The sequence below is a fragment of the Coccomyxa subellipsoidea genome (genome assembly GCF_000258705.1).
Source record: "Coccomyxa subellipsoidea C-169, whole genome shotgun sequence".
Classification (NCBI taxonomy): domain Eukaryota; kingdom Viridiplantae; phylum Chlorophyta; class Trebouxiophyceae; family Coccomyxaceae; genus Coccomyxa; species Coccomyxa subellipsoidea.
The window spans coordinates 1060156-1077876 of NW_005178031.1; the positions used below are offsets into that span (position 1 = coordinate 1060156).

General features: G+C 52.7%; 4 protein-coding genes across 4 annotated transcripts; 2 read left to right on the forward strand and 2 right to left on the reverse strand.

The window, feature by feature from the left end:
- Window positions 1-1796: 1796 nt before the first annotated feature.
- On the reverse strand, window positions 1797-5233 carry COCSUDRAFT_48144 (DUF292-domain-containing protein). The gene is made up of 9 exons (XM_005645998.1): window positions 5133-5233; window positions 4951-5014; window positions 4455-4691; window positions 4182-4303; window positions 3711-3946; window positions 3175-3374; window positions 2877-2972; window positions 2533-2737; window positions 1797-2289 (listed from the first exon to the last, which is right to left on the reverse strand). Exons 1-9 carry the CDS (start codon window positions 5159-5161, stop codon window positions 2183-2185), a joined length of 1296 nt encoding a protein of 431 aa, XP_005646055.1. The 5' UTR covers window positions 5162-5233; the 3' UTR covers window positions 1797-2182.
- Window positions 5234-5528: 295 nt separating this feature from the next.
- COCSUDRAFT_48145 (UPF0052-domain-containing protein) lies at window positions 5529-10445 on the forward strand (the record flags this gene model as incomplete). The annotated part of the gene is made up of 9 exons (XM_005645999.1): window positions 5529-5571; window positions 6053-6207; window positions 6581-6651; window positions 7011-7156; window positions 7640-7843; window positions 8379-8599; window positions 8921-9082; window positions 9662-9771; window positions 10056-10445. The coding sequence occupies 9 exons, from the start codon at window positions 5529-5531 to the stop codon at window positions 10162-10164; spliced, it is 1221 nt and encodes a 406-aa protein (XP_005646056.1). The 3' UTR covers window positions 10165-10445.
- An 809-nt stretch (window positions 10446-11254) lies between these two features.
- On the reverse strand, window positions 11255-14318 carry COCSUDRAFT_56728 (hypothetical protein; the record flags this gene model as incomplete). The annotated part of the gene is made up of 8 exons (XM_005646000.1): window positions 11255-11268; window positions 11647-11773; window positions 12159-12296; window positions 12740-12895; window positions 13334-13399; window positions 13525-13562; window positions 13714-13804; window positions 13959-14318. 8 exons carry the CDS (start codon window positions 14316-14318, stop codon window positions 11255-11257), a joined length of 990 nt encoding a protein of 329 aa, XP_005646057.1.
- A 227-nt stretch (window positions 14319-14545) lies between these two features.
- Window positions 14546-17490, forward strand: COCSUDRAFT_66925 (nucleic acid-binding protein). The gene is made up of 8 exons (XM_005646001.1): window positions 14546-14647; window positions 14857-15002; window positions 15115-15241; window positions 15382-15524; window positions 15648-15720; window positions 15878-15985; window positions 16242-16394; window positions 16816-17490. Exons 2-8 carry the CDS (start codon window positions 14875-14877, stop codon window positions 17038-17040), a joined length of 957 nt encoding a protein of 318 aa, XP_005646058.1. The 5' UTR covers window positions 14546-14647; window positions 14857-14874; the 3' UTR covers window positions 17041-17490.
- The last annotated feature ends 231 nt before the right edge of the window (window positions 17491-17721 follow it).

Genomic DNA, 17721 nt, shown 5'->3' on the forward strand with positions numbered 1-17721 from the left:
TTGATTAGAGCACATCGAGTAGAACAACATTTGTCTTCGTTTCACCTTGTGCAGGTCTGAAGTTGGGAGGACCAGCCAAGTCCAACCTTGATGACGACACGGAAAAGCCGATCGTTCTTTTCGACATCAACGGTGTAGCCTCGCTTGGAACATGCAAAAGCAAACGAGCGCAACGATGTGTCGGTCTGTTGATGAATTCGTGATGATCTGAATAAAATTTGCAGGAACTCTCCTCGACAGAAAAAGCATGTCAGGCAGCGCTGGCGTCTTGACTATGCGGCCAGGATTAGAAGCGATCGCACGCCTAACGGTGGGTATTAATAAGTGAACGATGGCGATTAAAACTTAAAGTCACACGTGCAGCTGAAGGATCCACTTCATCTCTGCAGGAACACTTCAACCTTGGCCTTTACACATCTGCAGCGCCCAGGTGTGATATGTATTTGCCTGGTTTGCGCCTCCGAGGAGTCCTCATCACGCACTTTCTCAAAGGCAGGCTCTGAACAGAGGCAAATCTAAATTCAGCCTGTACTAGCGTCAGGGGCTTGAGAATACAGGTGAACCAAGCATGCTGCTTCATGAGATGACAAAGGGCACACTGTATGCAGGACGGTAACAGCGATCCTGCCTAAGCTGGATGACCACATTGGTCAGGTGAGGGTTCTAGAAAGCTAAACACTCCAGCAGGAAGTAACATGTGTTTTTGAACTGCTGCCTAAGCCTGAAGAATTGAGGCCCAAAAAGGGAACCTCCTAATGCCTAATCTTTTCATGTGTGTCTTCATGAGCAGCCTGGCCACCCTGTGCACACTGCTTCAGAGCTATTGAGCAGTCCAGAGGGAGTACACATTGACATCCTAATAAAATGGAGTACAATGATTCCGATTTGCCCAGGTCCCGATCTTCAAGAGCAGCAAGTTCCTGCTGACGAGGACATACTGCCAACAGAGGGACGTGAGCGAGGGCGGCAAGCCCTGGGACACTGTGAAGCCTCTGGGGAAGTGGTTCAAGAAGCTGGATCAGGTCGTGCTGGTTGACGGCGATGTGTACAAGGTCAGCTGACCTTTTCCTGAAGTGCATGCTGCAGAAACACTTCGTGTGACTTACTGTGTGTTTCTCTGGAGACTGAGCCATGCATGCATGACACCATTCATCTATCATGGGCAATTGTGTGCTGTATGTTTTGCAGCTGCCCTGATCTCCGATAGGATTGCATTATTGTGATCCCTGCACGCAGCTGCAGACCCCCGTATTGTTACTTCAGAGCGCATGCGCCTGTGGAAATCTCTTGCTGGAGGAAAGTCAAGAGCCTGATCTGCGGTGCATCATGCTGTCTTGTCCACGAGTGTGCCTTGCATGCTTGCAGGCGGTCCCGGGCGAGGAGAGCAATCTGATCTACATCCCAGCATGGAAGAAGGGTGACATGGACGATGACTTGCTTCCCAGGCTGGTGGACTTGCTGCTGAGGTACAGGGTCCGCATGACTAAAGGAGATGTGCGGGAGTACACCGCGGAAATCTCAGAAGCATTGGCGGCTTCACAGGAGGGCCCTGTACTCCCCGACAAAGCCGCCGAGGCCTCAGCTGTAGCCAGCAGCAAGTAAGCGTTTTACCGCTGAGCGGCACACTGCGTTTGGCTTGTGTGGAAGTGCAGTGCTGGTTGAGGAAAATGCAGTAGATCTGGCACAAGGCAACTAAGGCGTTCGGCATGCTTCTCAATTGATGACTAATTCGGATGTCCAGCCTTTAGTCTGGCAACTGCTAGGTGGGTGACACACTGTGACAGGGCCTTCAATTTGACTACGCATGCTGTTTTACACCAATTCAACGCGACATTGGGCTCTCGCTGGTGTATCATGGTATTTAAGAAGGAGCATGGGCCCATAGTGCAGCAAACAAAATATCTCGAATACGCATACAGTATCACAGATGATCAGCACATCCTAAATGTAGGTTTTGTCTCTGCAACACAGACCTAGATCTAGTACAAGTTACATTGCATTCTCTCCTGGACTTTTACTCTAATTTGCTCAATTTATACCCAAGCATACGATTTGAAACCTTTTCTCTCGCTCCAGCCGTTGCAAAATTCAAGTGTGCCGACCCTCATAATTCGCCGATAACACTGGTGCAGTTGCGCACTGGTGCAGCTGAATTTGAAGAGTAGCATTAGAGTGGAAAAGGCTAGCTGCGCTTCAGGGCCTCAAATCTTTTCTGCAGGTCTGCATCGATGCCGTTGCTGGGCTTGGGTGCGGCAGGGGGTGGGCCAGGACTTGAAGTGCTTGTTGATCCTGCACAAGAGCAACCTTCCTTTCAAATAGTTCCCGAAGTGCCTCTTGCAAGCGCGGGTTGCTTCGGATCTTTGCAGCACACTGCATGCTCACTGCTGAGACCCCGATGCTGGTCACACCAAATGCTCTTAAAGCAACAAGGAAAACAGAACAAGGGTACAGTGAAGTTGAGCAAAGGTGCACGACCAGATAGTAGTAGGTACACAGCAACAAATACCAAGTTTCTAGATGGGGGTTTCGCACCCTTGGCGGGCGGGGAGGGCAGGTTGGGGGGTAGGCTGGTGGGGGGAGCGGGGGGCGCCGAGGGGGGTCCTTGCGCCTGGTAGTCCTGCTTGGAGGGGGGTCCTGGGGCCGCATCGTACGCGCGCTGGATGGCCGAGTCGCTGCGCTTGTAGTAGCTGCCTTGAGCATCGGGTGCGCCCTCATCTGTGCCAGGAGGAGTTGGCGCCTGCACGGGGGCGATGCCTTCAATGAGAGGCTTGGTACATGCAAAAGACTACCAGCGGAGCCCTCGAGCATCTCAGACACACCTAGGAGCTGATAGAATGCAATGCAATGCGGACATGGAATGATGCATGTCGGCTCACCCCGAGGTTCAGGTCGTTGACGGCAGAATCAAGGGTGCCTGCTGGGGCGGGCTTCGGGAATGCTTCACTGTGGGGCGCAGCAGGGGCACCATTGGCCTGCGACACATCGTTCACCTGCTGGGACAGCTGCCCCATGATATAACCCCCTTACACAACACGAGCCACAGATTATGCATGGCATGGAGCACTTCGCATGGGAGTCACCACAGCACAGACCTGCAACGTTACTCAGCAAAATTGCACATCGCATTATTCAGGCTGATCACCCTGAGCATATTCCGTAGCCTTCGCAGCCCACCTGGGGAGGAGCGCCGGCGCGGGCGAAGCGTTCGGCGGCGTTGCTGGCCTCCTGCGCGCGGCGCGCATGCTCCGCGGCGGCTTGGGCAGCGGCCATGGCATCGGCCCACTCCTCCTTGGCCAGCGCCTGCACGTCCGTGGGCAGCGCCTTGCCCGCCGCCAGGCTCCCCGGCAGCACACGCGGCGCCCCCACCGGGATCTCTGTACACCCAGAGCAAAACAAAATCATCACTGCATGCCCTATTTCAATTAAAGTTTCCAGTAAGCCACGCCCATGGAGCATGGATGAGATTGCGGAGCCAGAGGGCACTGAAGCATGGACGCTTAAACTTTGACGTGCTGGTAATCCAAATGGTGACGCAGACAATCTTTGAGCATGCAATATTTATCCAGGGTTTCAAAGAAGAATTTTGAGCTGAAAATATGAAGCCAACAATCTTCTGAAGACCATATCTTTGATGAATGTGTGAGGACAAAGCTGAGATTTGACAGAGCTGTTTGCAGAAGGAAGCCTGCGCATGCAGGGGCGCAGCACACCTGGGAACCTGTTTGGCGCTCCGCCTGAGGGCCCCTGCGATGGGAAGCCGCCGGGGGGTGGCCCCCCACCGGCGCCAGCTCCCCATGCGCCAGAGGGGTTTGGTGGGGGCGGGGGGCCCGATGGCAGCATGTCCTTGGCGGCAGTGTGAGCGTCCCACTCGACGCCATACTCCTGGGCGATGTCTGAGAGCGTGGCCAGCTTGTCCTCTGGCGCCGGTGCTTCAATGGACAAACACCTGGCCAGTAGCAGAAACCAAATCATTCCCTTGTCTCATACAAACAGACTATGAAACCAATATGCATGCCTCGGCGCATCAGAATGGTGAAGCAAAGAAGGGGAATCACATGCATTGAAAATTTCAATGTCAATACATGTAAATTAGTCAGCAGGGAAATAGGTACATGCATATCATGCTGATAGCAAGAAATTTCTGGGTGGCAGCGATCCATGCATGATGAAAGCTGGCATACCTAATGAGGTTCTCATTGACATGCCACTTGCGGCATGTGAGATCTGAGCTTGACTCTGCCGCAAACTCTTTCCCAAATTTGCCAGCAAGCTGTGCCCTGATGACGATCAGCTCCTGGAAGTCCTGTTACCACACAACATGCATTCAACTGCATTATCACTGCTTCTATGCTCGAGCCATTTCTAACAAGAGCAATGTGTGGTACGGCTTGGCAGAAGTCATGTGCATGCCACGTTCTGAAAATGGCCAGCAAAAAGCAATTCTGATGGGGTACCTGCACGCGCTGAGCAGCATAGACCAGAGAAGACAGGGCTTCAATCATGTCAGGAGGGACATCCTTGCACTTTTCGACCAGCTGCACTCGCACTGCCAACAGCTCGAGGAACAGCTCCAGCACTTCATAGGCCTGAAGCATCAGATTCTCCCGAATGACAGCCTCCACACGGATGCGTGCGTTCTCCTGCTTGTTTGTGCGCAGCAGATCTGCAACCTCCTTGCGCATGTTCTTCACCTGCATGATAAGGCATGTACAAAGTCGCTTTGCCAACAAGGTAGCAGCCACGATCGTACGAGATGGACAATGGCTTAGAATGGAAAAGGAGAGAGGGAGCTGAGGACTTCAGCAGATTGTGTTGGTGCCCTGATGCTTTTCTAGTGGAAGCGTCTTGGCCGAAAACATGGACAGCATTATCCAGATACTGAAACATGTTTCTGCTGCAACATACAAGGTTCGATAAAACTGTCAGACAGAGCTCGCAAGAGCAACGTACCATTATCTGCTTCTTGTTGCGCATCAGCTTGATGCGACCCACGCACAGCTTGCATTGTGTTTTACTGCACAACAAACATCTGAATGAGCAGAATTTTCTCTGTTATCTTACAAAGCAATGTGAATCGACGTACAAAATGACAGACACAAGAAAGCTACGACAGGAAGCTGCAAGAAGCTCACCACTTGTTGCTGGAGAATCGGGCAAACATCCTTGATCTAAATCTTTCAATTATGCTATCACTGACAATTATCACACGATACAGGTACGGCCTGCAAAAGACACCATTTTGAGAAAATGAATGCGAAAGAAGCTTTGGTGTCATCGACGGGGAAGCTGTCTCCCCACCTCGTGGAAAGCGTATCACCGCGGCATGCCTCCACGTGCCGGCGCAACCTCTGAAATGCATGAAAGCCTCGAGGAGAGCCCTTGTTCACTTTTGGAAAGATTTTAGAAAGCTTCTAGTGCCAGAAACCTTGTACCCTGGCTGCAGAAGTGAGCCAGTTGTAAGTCAATCGGTCACTGATCTGTTCCCCCTCAGGCAGTCATGCTGTGCGCACGCGGATGAACAGGACAGTATGGTGCTCAGAATTCCCCCTTTCATGGTGCTGTGGTGCCAATGTACACTGTGTTCAGCCGCTTGTAGTTCGCAAGCGGCATAGACCCCACTGCTTCAGGAGAGAGCATCACACGCTAGGACTGCACTGTCGTGCAGATGGAGGTATGCAAGAAGCTGGCTTTCGGTATTCGAAAAGCAAGTGGAAGTCTTACATGCTCTGGGTGAAGGTGTGCTAAGCAAGTCGCCTTTCTGGCCAACAGGTGGTCAGATGAGGGAGCTGTCGAACGGTTCGCCCTCAACCCCCATGCTAGGCCCACAGGCGTCCAGCATCGACATCCTTACTAGCCAGACCTCTTTAAAGGCCTCAGATGAAGGCCCATCCCTGGTGGTCTTCAGCGGTGGTACAGCCTTCAACAGCGTAGCAGGCATGCCTCGCACCCCATGCACAATGTCCCTGTATTCACATATTACAATCATTTTGTTCATTATCACGAAGTTTGTTAACATGGAGAGGCTGTTTCAGATCTTTGACCAGTGGTGCAGGGCATCTGAGGCAGCTGACGACCAGGGTGACGCATGTGCTGCCCGTGTCTGACGATGGTGGCAGCACGGCGGAGATTGTGAGGGTGCTGGGAGGACCGGCAGTCGGAGACATCCGCTCGCGCTGCCTGCGGCTGGCTGACAACTCCGACTCCGAGGTGCATGATCGGCAGGACCCAAATACTGTCTCCCCTGACAGACAAGTGCTGAGGCGCGCTGATGTTGGCATGCATGAGGAGGAATGCTGCTCTGCGGCTGTCCAGCCATCGTGCAACAAGATACATGAGGCCAGTGCGCTTGGGCTTGCCACATCAAGGGTCGCTGGCTTTCTTTGTGCCGAGCCAGAATCTTGCATTTGACACAAATCCCAGGAGGACACCATGCAGACCTGCAAATGGCAGGTTCTGTCCTTTTTCTGCATGTCATCCTCGTGGCAGTGTCGCTGATATGCACATAGGAATGAGCGCCAAACACCTGATTTACTTTTTCTGGGACGCCAAACAAATGACTAATGTGACCATGTCTGCACAGGCGTTGGCGGTGCGCGTCCTGCTGGCGCACCGACTGTCGGGGGAGAGCGCGGAGGCCGCCAAGGCCGACTGGTACGACTGTAGCGCTGCATGCTGACTACACCCTTAGTCACTGGCAGTCCATTTAACTTTCTTTGCCCGCCCAGGCTTTTGTTCAAGAAAACCCTGCTATGCATCTTGTATTGGGTGCCCCACTAGAGGTCAACTGGCAACTGATTACTCGGGAGAGGGAATAAGTGATTACAATTAAGTAACATAGGGCTGCTGTGACGCCCTGCCCTGCCATATCCGTAGTGGGCAGTGCAGCACCCGCATCCCCGGCGGTGCAGGGTGCTTTTCAAAGCAATCTTGAGGGGTCTGCCTTGCATCAAAACCACTATTACTAAGCTCCATCGGATCGATGTTAAATCTCCATGTGGTGCACACTACAGGTATGAGGTGGTGGAGGGGGACCATGCATTGTGGCGGGGGGTCTCCGAGCCCTACAAGCACACCATCCGCGCCTTCCTTGTCTACTTTCACACCCAGATCCTGCGCCACTCCACCGAGCGCTTCAACTTCCGCAACGGCTCCGTCGGTGCGCCGCCCCACCCCGCTGATCAACCCTTGCAGCGTTGATCTACCCTTTCTCTGCCAGGTTCTTTGTGAGGGTGAAGCACGTTTCTACCTTCTGCATCAGCCGGGACATTCATGGGGCTCGCAGCCAGGGGCAAAACGCATGTCTGGTTGTCATGGCATGACCGGATGGGAGCTCTGCTCATTCAAACTTGAGGCAGCCCCATGCACACAAGGCAGCATTAGGCAGCGTCAAACAGATTCCTGTGCTGGCCTGGTGGGCCAGGAACAATTGCATACAAGCAATGGAGTGCTCATTTTGAACCCAGGAGCAACAAGTGAAGCTGCTGCCTGTCTTGTCTGGGCGTGCTAATTCCAACTTGAAACTCTTCATTGTAAATTACTTCCCTGTGAGAATGGGTTCAATCCAACCCTGCAACGGAGCATGCAGTAGCACTTCACCTCGAACGTCAGGCATGCTGACCGGGCCTGCATGCATGCGCAGGCAACTTTTTCTTCGCGGGGGCGCGGCTATTCTTCCGCTCATTGGAGGCGGCAATATTTCTGTTCAGCCGCGTGGCGCGCATCCCGGAGGGGTCTCTGGTGCTGCCGGCCATCTGCACGGAGGAGCGCATCACTCTGGGCGCTGAGCTGGCCAACTCCGCCGTCATCCGCGGCCAGAACGAGATCAGCCACCCCGCAGCCCCAGGTGAAAACGAGTGGACCCCTTGAGTGAAATTATTCAGACTTTAGAAGTCATTTGATCTGGCTGGCAGAGAGCTACTGGAGTCGAGCTAATGCACCGCAATTGGTTGCCTATGCCTATATCCCCTCTCTGCAGGGGATCATGCAAACTTCACCAGAAACCTTTGTAGATTTTCCCACCCTCAATCTGAGCACGCCTTGATGCTATTCTTTTGGGGAGGAAGCGCTCACGGTCACACAGCATTTGTGACCCAGGATAGACAGTGATCAGGATGGGTTGTAGTGGCAGCTGCTGCAAGGGTGCTCATGCTGTTGTGGCTGTGGCAGAGTGCCCGGGTCCAATAAGGGTGGACAAGGGTAGAAAAATGCAGTGTCGATGAGTGGGATGTGGCTTCGGCTGCAGGGGTCTACAGGCTGCTGTGACTGTGGCACAGTATAGGCGAGTGCTAGAACAGATGCAGCATTGAGGTCAGTACCTTTGAAACTTGTAGAGTGAAGATGCAAGCAAGAATGCAGCTGACAAGCAAAGTGCTTGGCAGAGTCCCCCGGGCCGATAAGGGTGGACAAGCACGGGAGGGGCCCCCCGCTGGCTGCGCCCATCCGGCGCATCTTCTACCTGAGCGCGGAGGGGACCATGCGCGAGCATGAGGTGTTCCCTCCGCCCAACCCCCGGTTACTAACCGCGCTCGACACCGCCGACGCCATCATCTACGGCATGGGCTCCCTCTACACCTCCATCTGTCCCTCCCTCATCCTCAAGGCACTCAGCCCCCCTGCACATCTTGACCCTTTTTGACTGCTCAAATCCGGCACACACTTCAGCTGGCAGGAACTCCAGACTGCACTGTGAAACTTCAATCGCTGCAGTGAACTGTGGCACACAACAAGGGCCCGTTGCAGCAATTTATCTGGTGTAAAGCGCTGCTTTGCCTGCGAGGCAGGATGCGGGCCCTGTGAGATTGATCTTCAGGGAGGTGCTTTTCCAGGTGTGCATTGCAGCTACCCCAGAGAGTAGGTGTCCACCACTGCTGTGCAGTGCAGCACCCATGGTGTTCACAGACACAGTGGGTGCTCTGAACAGGGAGTGGGGGAGCGCATAGCGGCGCAGAGCGTGCCCAAGATATTTCTGCTGAACGGCAGCCACGACCGCGAGACGTCGGCCAGCAGCAGCCGCGGCGGACCCATGAGCGCCGCCGACAGCGTCTCGGCTGTCTGTGACGCCCTCAACCGACGCCACACCAAGGCACGCCGCCCCCCCTCAATTTCGCCCTATCTATGCCCACTTGACATGTGCACCCCTCAATCTAGAGAAAAGGGTATGCTGACATGAAGGCAGCGCGAGCGCCAGGAGATGAGAGGAAGGCCTGCCACGCGAGTGGATAGGACGCAGCAACAATGCAATGATTCCCGGCACAGGAGCTCTAAATGACCACATGTACAAAGTTTTAACTAGCCCAAGTGGCATCACCAAGCGCACAAGCAGTCTCTCAAGGCTGTCTGGAGCAATAACGAGGACTACAGAGGATTTCAATAATTTTAATATCAATAATATTTGCAATAAGCACTCCTCCCACATTTGCAACCCCCTATCCAATTTGTGCTGATTGAGATTGGATTCGTGCATCCAAGTGAATCGTTCTCTGGGCACTTCCTTAATTTGCATGTCATGCGGAAACATTGGTCACCCAGTGCAATCTGTCTGCCGGCCAGCATTGTCTAATTCTCACACACCAAACAATAATCAGACCCGAGCCTTTTGGTGACAACTCCAGGGACTTTTGTTGAAAGTGGGGATGTGATTTTGCGCTGTGATGACATGCAGGCGGGTGAACCGCTGGATCTGCCGCCCAGCGCATATGTGACGGCGCTGCTTGTGCCGGCCGGGGGAGCCATTGATCTAGACACTCCCGCCCTTGAGGTTATAGGCATCAGGTGGGCGCCCCGACTACCGATTCTCCTTCTGCAAAACACTCTCCTTCCCGCAAACCAAGCCTCATGCAATACCTGGAGGACTTGACAGACAGTCTATTGCTGTCAATGCTGAGCAATGTTCCAGAGGATTTTGTATTGCTTTGTAGTATTCCTGACACACCTTCTTCACATTGTCATGCTCAGTGCAAGGTTGGTGGCATCAGCACCTTTGGGTGTGTGAAGGGCATCTGCTTCTTTAACATGATGAGGACTGAGTGACTGGATGGTCGGTGCATGCGTTACAGGCAAGTGGTGGAGGTGCAGTCAATCAGGGATGCGAATGGAAATTGCTTGTTTGAGCCTGGGGCGCTGGTGCACGCCATTGGGGAGGTCGTGGGCAGCCACATACTCTGAGAAGGCTGTCCCTCATATTATTTTGGGGCATGAACTTTATTGCAGACGCCCCTTGCCTCTGGCAGAAACAGCGTGCATTCATATCAAAAACAGAAAAATTACAAAATTATGAGACCCTTTTGACATGCTCCTGCTCTGCAACATTCCGCAACAGTGCAACGCTGTCCGTTTTGCATTTTTGGCATGGTATTCACATTGGCTAAGTGTCTGCCATGGGAAGGACATATCTGGGATGCTGTTACAGGACCTCTCATGGGTCACGCTGTAATCAAGGTTTTCCGAAAAAGTAAAATATATGGTATCTATATATCAAAATACTTCAAGCACACAGCCAGCCTGTGGCCTCCTCTGTTTCCTCGGTCAAACCAATGCACTAGCAATGACAAGGTTATGGCACGCCTTCTCACAAGCCAGTGGCCTCGCTGCATATGCATGCACAAAAACCCGCAAAGCTAGCCATGCAATCCATAGGTGGGATCACTCCTACATGATCACGCACAGGTCTTCCATTTGAAGACAATCGTGATCATGGTTCTCATATTCACCTACTTGCAACTAAATATGAAACTTGCCAGTCCACAATACATAAGCCCTCGCAAAGGCAGCGCTGCATTTGCGAGCATATCTGAGCACACACACAGAAATAAGAACATCACTGGGAGGGCATCCTACACACAGCAGTGCATTCTGCAGCTTCCTCAAAACTGCTAGACTGTGCTGTCCTGGGTATGTTCCCAAACAGGTGGTCCAAAAAAATCCTGCTGTTGACACAATCGTACTTAATTAAGATGTACCATTGAAAGACAAACACCATCTCCTTATCATCAGCCTAGGATCACCTTGTCTAGAGGTTGCCTGCCTGGTTCTGTCCAGAGCAGTGTCGGGTTTTCAGGGGGGAGATCAATTAGAATGGTCCTGTCTATGAGCTGCGAGGCAGGACATGCTCCTCAGCTTCACACCGAGGCTGAGGGCATCAAACGCACTCTCCACATCTATTTGATGAGAGCTGTCCTATGAACCAAAAAATAATTGTGCAACTTCCTAGTGCGCTTTCAAACCAAAGGAATGTATCTCTCATTCCTTTTAATTCTTAAGGAGACCACCCTGCAAATTCATCACCAAAGCCCATCTTAACTGGCCTCCAAATGGACCGGCACTTCACACTTTTGTTCTTTCTCTCGCTCTCTCTCTCACACACACACACACACACATCCAATCTCATCATAGACAAAGCCTGCACTAAAGCAGCTAAACGCCGCTGCTATCCTTCTTGCACCTGACACATCGCAATCAATCTGGGGTCTGGAAACCAAGGCCCGAAAACAGACTTTCTCATCCACTGGACCTTCAGGCCAGTCTGGCCTCTAGGTGGGGCAGCCTATCACATGTTGTGCACCAGGTATGCCAAAAAGACAGACCTGGCTCGGTCTAGTGGGCACTCAGACTTGAATTTGAGTCAGAGAGGTGCTTGGAGCATCCTACGCTGCCTGTGTTTCCGCTGGGCGGCCTTGCCTACACCGTCAATGGTGACGTTCTCAAAGCCGCCGATCCCAAAGTGCCGCCGGATGCGCGCCCCCATGTCGTGGTATCCCACGTCAGCAAACGTCACCTGCGCCCCCCGGCGAAGATCCCTGTCAGACCCACCCCAGAAAGCTCTACTGCTGAGAGAAACATTTGCATGACCTCTGATAGGCTCACACAGCTACATGCGGATCGTCATGAACCTGCGAGGACAGACAATTCACCAGAGCTGAGTTCTGCTCTGCGTGAACAGGAAGTGGTCAGGAAGGATGCATTTCCCTGCCAGCCCCTAGATCCTAAAGAAAGGCGATGTCAGAAAAGTCATGTGGATCCGGTGAACTTTGGGGATTTTATGATGGCATTGGCACGCACAGCTGCTGGTGGGCTAGTACGCAAAGTTGCTGCATGCTGATTGCTGATGCTAGAGGTTTTTTGAAATGCGTGCAGCTCCTGTTGATGCGGCAGGTGCGCACCTGTGACTTGGTGTAGACGGTCATGCGCAGAGTGGCGATGATGTGGGGGATGCCGCTGGTGGACGACCCCACAAAGTAGTCCGCATGCGCCATCATCTCCAGATCCTTCAGCAGCTGGATCGACTCCCTGCACCGGTCCTGCAGACCATGCAATCCACGGATGAGGCCTCTGTGTGCAAAGGAGCTGGGTGGCACTGGATGTAATACCAGGGGGAACCTCTTCCAGCAGCCATGAGATGAACATGTTCTGCCGCCTGAGCCCCTTTCAGGATCGGCATGCAAGGGTCTTCATCACAAATATAAATCGGAATTATGCGCAAAAGATTGCAGCCAGCTGGGTGCAGGACGAAGGGGGATGATCTGTGGCTGCTGACCAGAATTTTCTTGCACAAGCCCGCAAGCAGGCACAGGAGCTGCCGCTAGGGAAGAGCCTGTGCTGCTCTCAGTTGAGCTGGGGGCAAGGAGTGCCTCTTGGCAGCTGTTCAGATCACAGCACCACTTCCTAGCAAGTTTTTCCAGCTGGCAGTGGTCGCAAAGAGACAGAGAGCCTGAAGCAGGGACAGGGAGGGGCAGCCGCGAACCTGCAATGGCAAGCTGTTGAAGGTGGCCTGGTGGTGGCCTTGGGGGCGGTAATATTTGGAGGGGTGTGCCACCGTGCACCCTATGTTCTGGTACACCAGCTTCTCCATCTCTGCTATGGCGTTCTGGTCGTCTCCAATCAGCACGCAGGTCCCTCCCTGTGACACACACATACTCACACTGTCAAAATTCTGCTCTCCTGCAGATCTTGCCCTTGCAAAGGAGATGTTGCCGTCAGGAAGAAGGTGCCATCAGGTAGCTGTGCATGAAGATCCTCGGCCTTGTCACTGCAGATGCTGGAGTTGACATTTTGTCCTAAGAGCTACTGTGTGTTCTACCTTTCGCACTGGCAACTTGCTCTCTTCTTGCAACTCATCTATTTTCAGATGAGGGGTCTTCAATAGCTCAATGCCGCTGAAACAGCGGCGTACAGAAGCATCGGGTCTTGAATAGCTCAATGCCGCTGAAACAGCGGCGTACAGAAGCATCTGATATTTCTGACAAACCTTATGAGCAACAGAAGCGATAACGCTCACAGCATGCTTGTAAATATTTCCATAAACTGTGTGGGTGTTAGGTGGCATGAAGGCACGTACCCGGACGCTGACAAAGTTGTCCATGAAGGTATTCACAAGGTCAGTTGGTCCAGTGGTCCTCCTTCCCTGTGAAAGATTTAAACCACATTATTGCAATTCTACACTCTCATGGAGCAGAATTTTTGTAGGCAGAAGCTCAATTGCTTGTCAGATTAGATCAGTCCATCGTGATAGCGTGTTGAGCAGCTCACCACAATGGCATCCTCAGTTGGTTTGTCGCCTCCTCGCACTGCATCACCCACAATGATCATCGATTAGTGACCTGGACTTGGACGTGTTTACTGAAAGCGGATTCTGCGCTGTGCGTGCATACAGTGCAAGAGTGGCGGCCCTCGAGGTGGCCTCGATGCAGAAATCCAACGGCAACAAAAAGTGCTTACCATGGAATGCGATGGTGGGCTTTGCGTAACCGTCAAGCACGGCCAAAGCTGCATCGACTTCCCTCTGTACATCAGGCTGGAACCTCCAGGTCTGCGACACCACACCGTCAGTGTTCCACCAAGTCGTAACGGTGAATTAAGATTCAGATCGCAATTACAAACGCAGAAACGCAAAAATAAAGCATATACTGAAGTCAGGATTGGACGGATCTCAAGTCGGCGTTTGAGGTGCATGCCTTTGTCACGATGCCTGGCTCAAAGCGAGCCTGGACGTGCGATATACCGATCGCCTTCGACTCCTGGCCCATATCTCCATAGGTATAGTATGCGCAGCTCTCCGTCTTGGCTACTTCGGGCGTCCACGGCTTCAGGAAACCGGGCTCTGTCTTGAAAAAGTCGTGCCAACCTCCGTCCTCGGTGCATTTATAGGGAAACTTCTCGTTGTCGATGTATATACTGCCATTTGATCCATACAGTGCCGGCAGGGCGCCCCACAGGCCTCCCACATGCGCGGCAAGACCGGACTCGGCAAACTCGACCACACTACAGCTCAAGACATTCACGGGACTGTGCAGGAACACAACGCCCAACAGCGCCACGATCATGCAAGGACGCTGCATGGTGGTTGACTTTGCCCCGCACTTGGTTATGGTATGTGCACTCCTCCCGCACTATTAGCAAGGGCTAGATCAGAGGATGACAGATGCATGGGGTTACTAGTGATGTGTGATTGGCAGGTCATCGAGGGTGGCAGCTTCCTCCTGATCCGCACCAAACTTGGCAACCGCTGGCCCATCTTTGTTGTTGCTGCTCACGACATCGACAGTGCAGACATACTCCTGTGACACGAGATATATCAGCCGTTTTGAATGTGCGTCCGGTGACGGCGAGATCGTGGCTGATAAGGAGCGCAATTCGGCAGACTCACTTCAAGGTTGCTGTCCTACTGAGCTCCTCCTTTCTTTGCAGACATAAATTTTTTACGCCATTGCTTTAATTCAAGTATTTTGAGCTACGGGTGACCGACTTGAGGAATATGCCGGCAGCAGCAGTGCTGCTGTTAGGATTCCTTGAACATGTGATGTCAACACTTAGTATGGGTCAATACAACGATCAAATGACATTTGCATGTGTTCAACACAGGTTTCGGTGGATCCTTGCATGTTGCATAAGATGGTGAATTTTGCAAGGGGCCTCGCGTCATCAGGAGTCTTTGCTGCACAAACTACAAGATCTGGCAATGTTCGGGTGATCGCCCCGGCTCACCAGCGGACATTCATGTCTCCAAGGTGCGTCCAAATCTTTGCATCTTATGCATTCCATTTTGTGCTTGGTGGCCTCCGACCACTGCGTTGCTTCAAAGGAACATGCCAACTGAAAAGGAATGCTTGTGCTTGATAGGTTGCTCCAACAGCGATTGGCTCACATATCTGCAAGCATGTCTGCCCCCAGTGCCGTGCTGGACGAGGATGTCGGTGTTGGGTCACAATCCACCTCTAGCTTGGGGCGCGATGTTGAGATCAGAGAAGTGAACCTTCCTGCCATCTGCTGGAACAAGCACAGAACAGATAACAAACCCATTCCTCTCATATTGGAAAGCCTGTTGCATGTTGAGGAAGAAAGGATGCTGATCAGTGCTCGGCTGACTTGAGAAATACCTCCTTGCAGGTGGATTTCGACCCCAGGCTGGTCAACTCGGTGGGCATTCTGGGTAACTTGGGGCAGCCCTTCGACTTGCGCAGGCTGCGCAATGGGATGTCTGTGGCCTCCTCCACGGTCGCTGTCAAGAACGCAAAGAAGGAGACTGAATGGTGGGGAGCTCTAGCACAGGAAACATCACTTTGGGCATGCAAATGGTTTCTACTTTTCCGTGAGAATCTTGGCTGGCCTGGAATCATGGGCATGCAAGACTGACATACACATTATTATGACAGGTTCAACCTGGAGGTGTGGAATAAGCTGGCAGAGCAGGCGGCCGAGCAGTTCAGCAAGGGCTCTCAGATCCAGGTGCTTATTTAAGTTTTCCTCATCTCTCTTCTCAAGTCCTGTTGCCGGCCCAGTGTCGTCACTCTCTACCCTACTTCAACATCCACCAGCACGAATCATCAAATGTTGATCAATGTTGCAAGGATGCTTTGCTTTCTCTGAACTGCTATTGTCGCAGGTGGTGGGGCGGCTGAAGACTGAGACATGGACAGACAGGGAGGGGCAGACGAGGAAGTCATTCAAGATTGTGGCGGACCAGGTCAACCGTGTGCGACCATACACCATGGTCTGCCCTTGCACGCCTTGCCCTTTCTGAGAAGCAACACCTACTTCTGTCCAAGTTCCTGAATGTGGAGCTACCTATTCCAAAAAGTAAAACAGTGATAGTGCTCCCAGTATTTTGAGAAAAACTTGCACCAGGCCCATGATTAGCTGCCTTCCATACTTCTCAAATGCTAGCTGGATAGACGACAAAAGGTTACAGGCGAAGAGAGGAACAGCAGTCTTGAGTTTTGACAGCATGATGTGGGGTGTGATGGCAGGGGTACCAGAGCTCCCCACCGCCCGAGGCATGGAGCCCCGCGCCGCAGCAGCAGCAGCAGCCTCAGCCTCAGGCGCCGCCAACGCCTGTCCAGGATGACTTTGCCGGTGGCAGCCCGCAGCCCTTCTTTGGCGAGATGCCGCCTCCCGGCTCGGTGCGCCTCCCTACCTGGCACACTTGTGCGTATGGCCCTGCATGCAGTGGATAGCTGCACGTGTGTTCTTAGGCATGCACTGTCTCGTCCGCCTGGCGGCTGTGCTTCAAGGCTATGATGGATCATCGGCAAAACAGGCTGATGGGGTTGTGAAATTGCTCCACCGAGGGCAGCCGGCCTAGCTCACCATGCAGTGGCTTGGAGCAGAAGAACAGCTGATTCTGCTTTGCTGCTGCATCTAATGCGTCTCTTAACTCACCTCTCAATGCGCTGACTCAGCATCGGATGCCGTCCTGCATTTGCATGCATGGTCTGCTTGTCTGCCCTTGATCATTAAATATCAGTAGTGCTTGTATTGCGGGTTCCTGTGGAAAGATCCAATTTTCGGAAAGCAGAAGGTGAGATATTTATGCGCGCGCAGGCGATGGACCCGGCGTCGCAGAAGTGGGCGGACTTCTTCGCCAACCCGGGCGGCTACTGGGACAACCGCTTCAACAAGCGCAACCCCAAGGCGCCCGATTTCAAGGCCAAAGACGGCGACTCAGCGCTCTGGCTCGACTCGCGCGACACCCCGCCCTGGGTCCCCGACCAGCTCATCAAGTCCGGCCTCGGCGCGCGCCCCGACGACGACGAGATCCCCTTCTAGACGCGCGCAGGCAGTTCTCTCCGCATTACGATACGTTGCCTGTTAAGGCGCGGTGCTGGGGGGACAGGGAAAGCCTGAGGATGTCAAGGAGCTTGTTCAGGCGCAATTTTGAGCAGGCAGTCGGAATGCCTGTGCATGGCAATGGCCAGGACTTAGGCAATCTTCATGCGTAAAACAGCTGGGTACGAAACCCAGCATGTTTGCATTATGACTGTGTGCTTGTTACTGCTTCTTGTTTTTGGATGCATGTGCAAGTGTTTTGAATCTAGGAAGCACGGGATGTGGGGATTTTGTATATATATGTGCGAGTAGTTTTCACAGGACCCATGCAGTGACAAGTGGTCAGCGTCCAAAGAATGAATCAGAAATGCTGTAGACTCAATTGTACATACTATAAAAGCTACAGTATCTGCTGAATGCTCCGGGAAATGTAAAAGACCTCATATCCTCTTTTTTATTGCCAATAACACTGAGGGAATAGGAAGATGTATCTATTATTGAGATTATACAGCTTTCTCTGGCCAAATGATGCTCAAGTACTTCACGTCCAAATGGCATGCGACCTTCAGCACCGGCAGTGTCAAGTGCATGACAATGAAATAACTTCATCGGCTGATCCTTGCTTTCCTGCCCCGGCGCTTTGGAGCGCAGCCCTGGGCCGGCCCTCTGATTTTGCTGCGC

Coding starts and splice junctions, on each gene's coding strand:
- COCSUDRAFT_66925 (XM_005646001.1), top strand. CDS start 14,875: ATGTTGCATAAGATGGTGAATTTTGCAAGGGGCCTCGCGTCATCAGGA. Junction 15,525..15,647: donor GCAAAGAAGGAGACTGAATG/GTGGGGAGCTCT, acceptor TTATTATGACAG/GTTCAACCTGGAGGTGTGGA. Junction 15,986..16,241: donor GTGTGCGACCATACACCATG/GTCTGCCCTTGC, acceptor GTGTGATGGCAG/GGGTACCAGAGCTCCCCACC.
- COCSUDRAFT_48144 (XM_005645998.1), bottom strand. CDS start 5,161: ATGTTTGCCCGATTCTCCAGCAACAAGTG. Junction 3,375..3,710: donor AGCGCCAAACAGGTTCCCAG/GTGTGCTGCGCC, acceptor CTGGGTGTACAG/AGATCCCGGTGGGGGCGCCG. Junction 2,738..2,876: donor TCAACGACCTGAACCTCGGG/GTGAGCCGACAT, acceptor GCCCCCGTGCAG/GCGCCAACTCCTCCTGGCAC.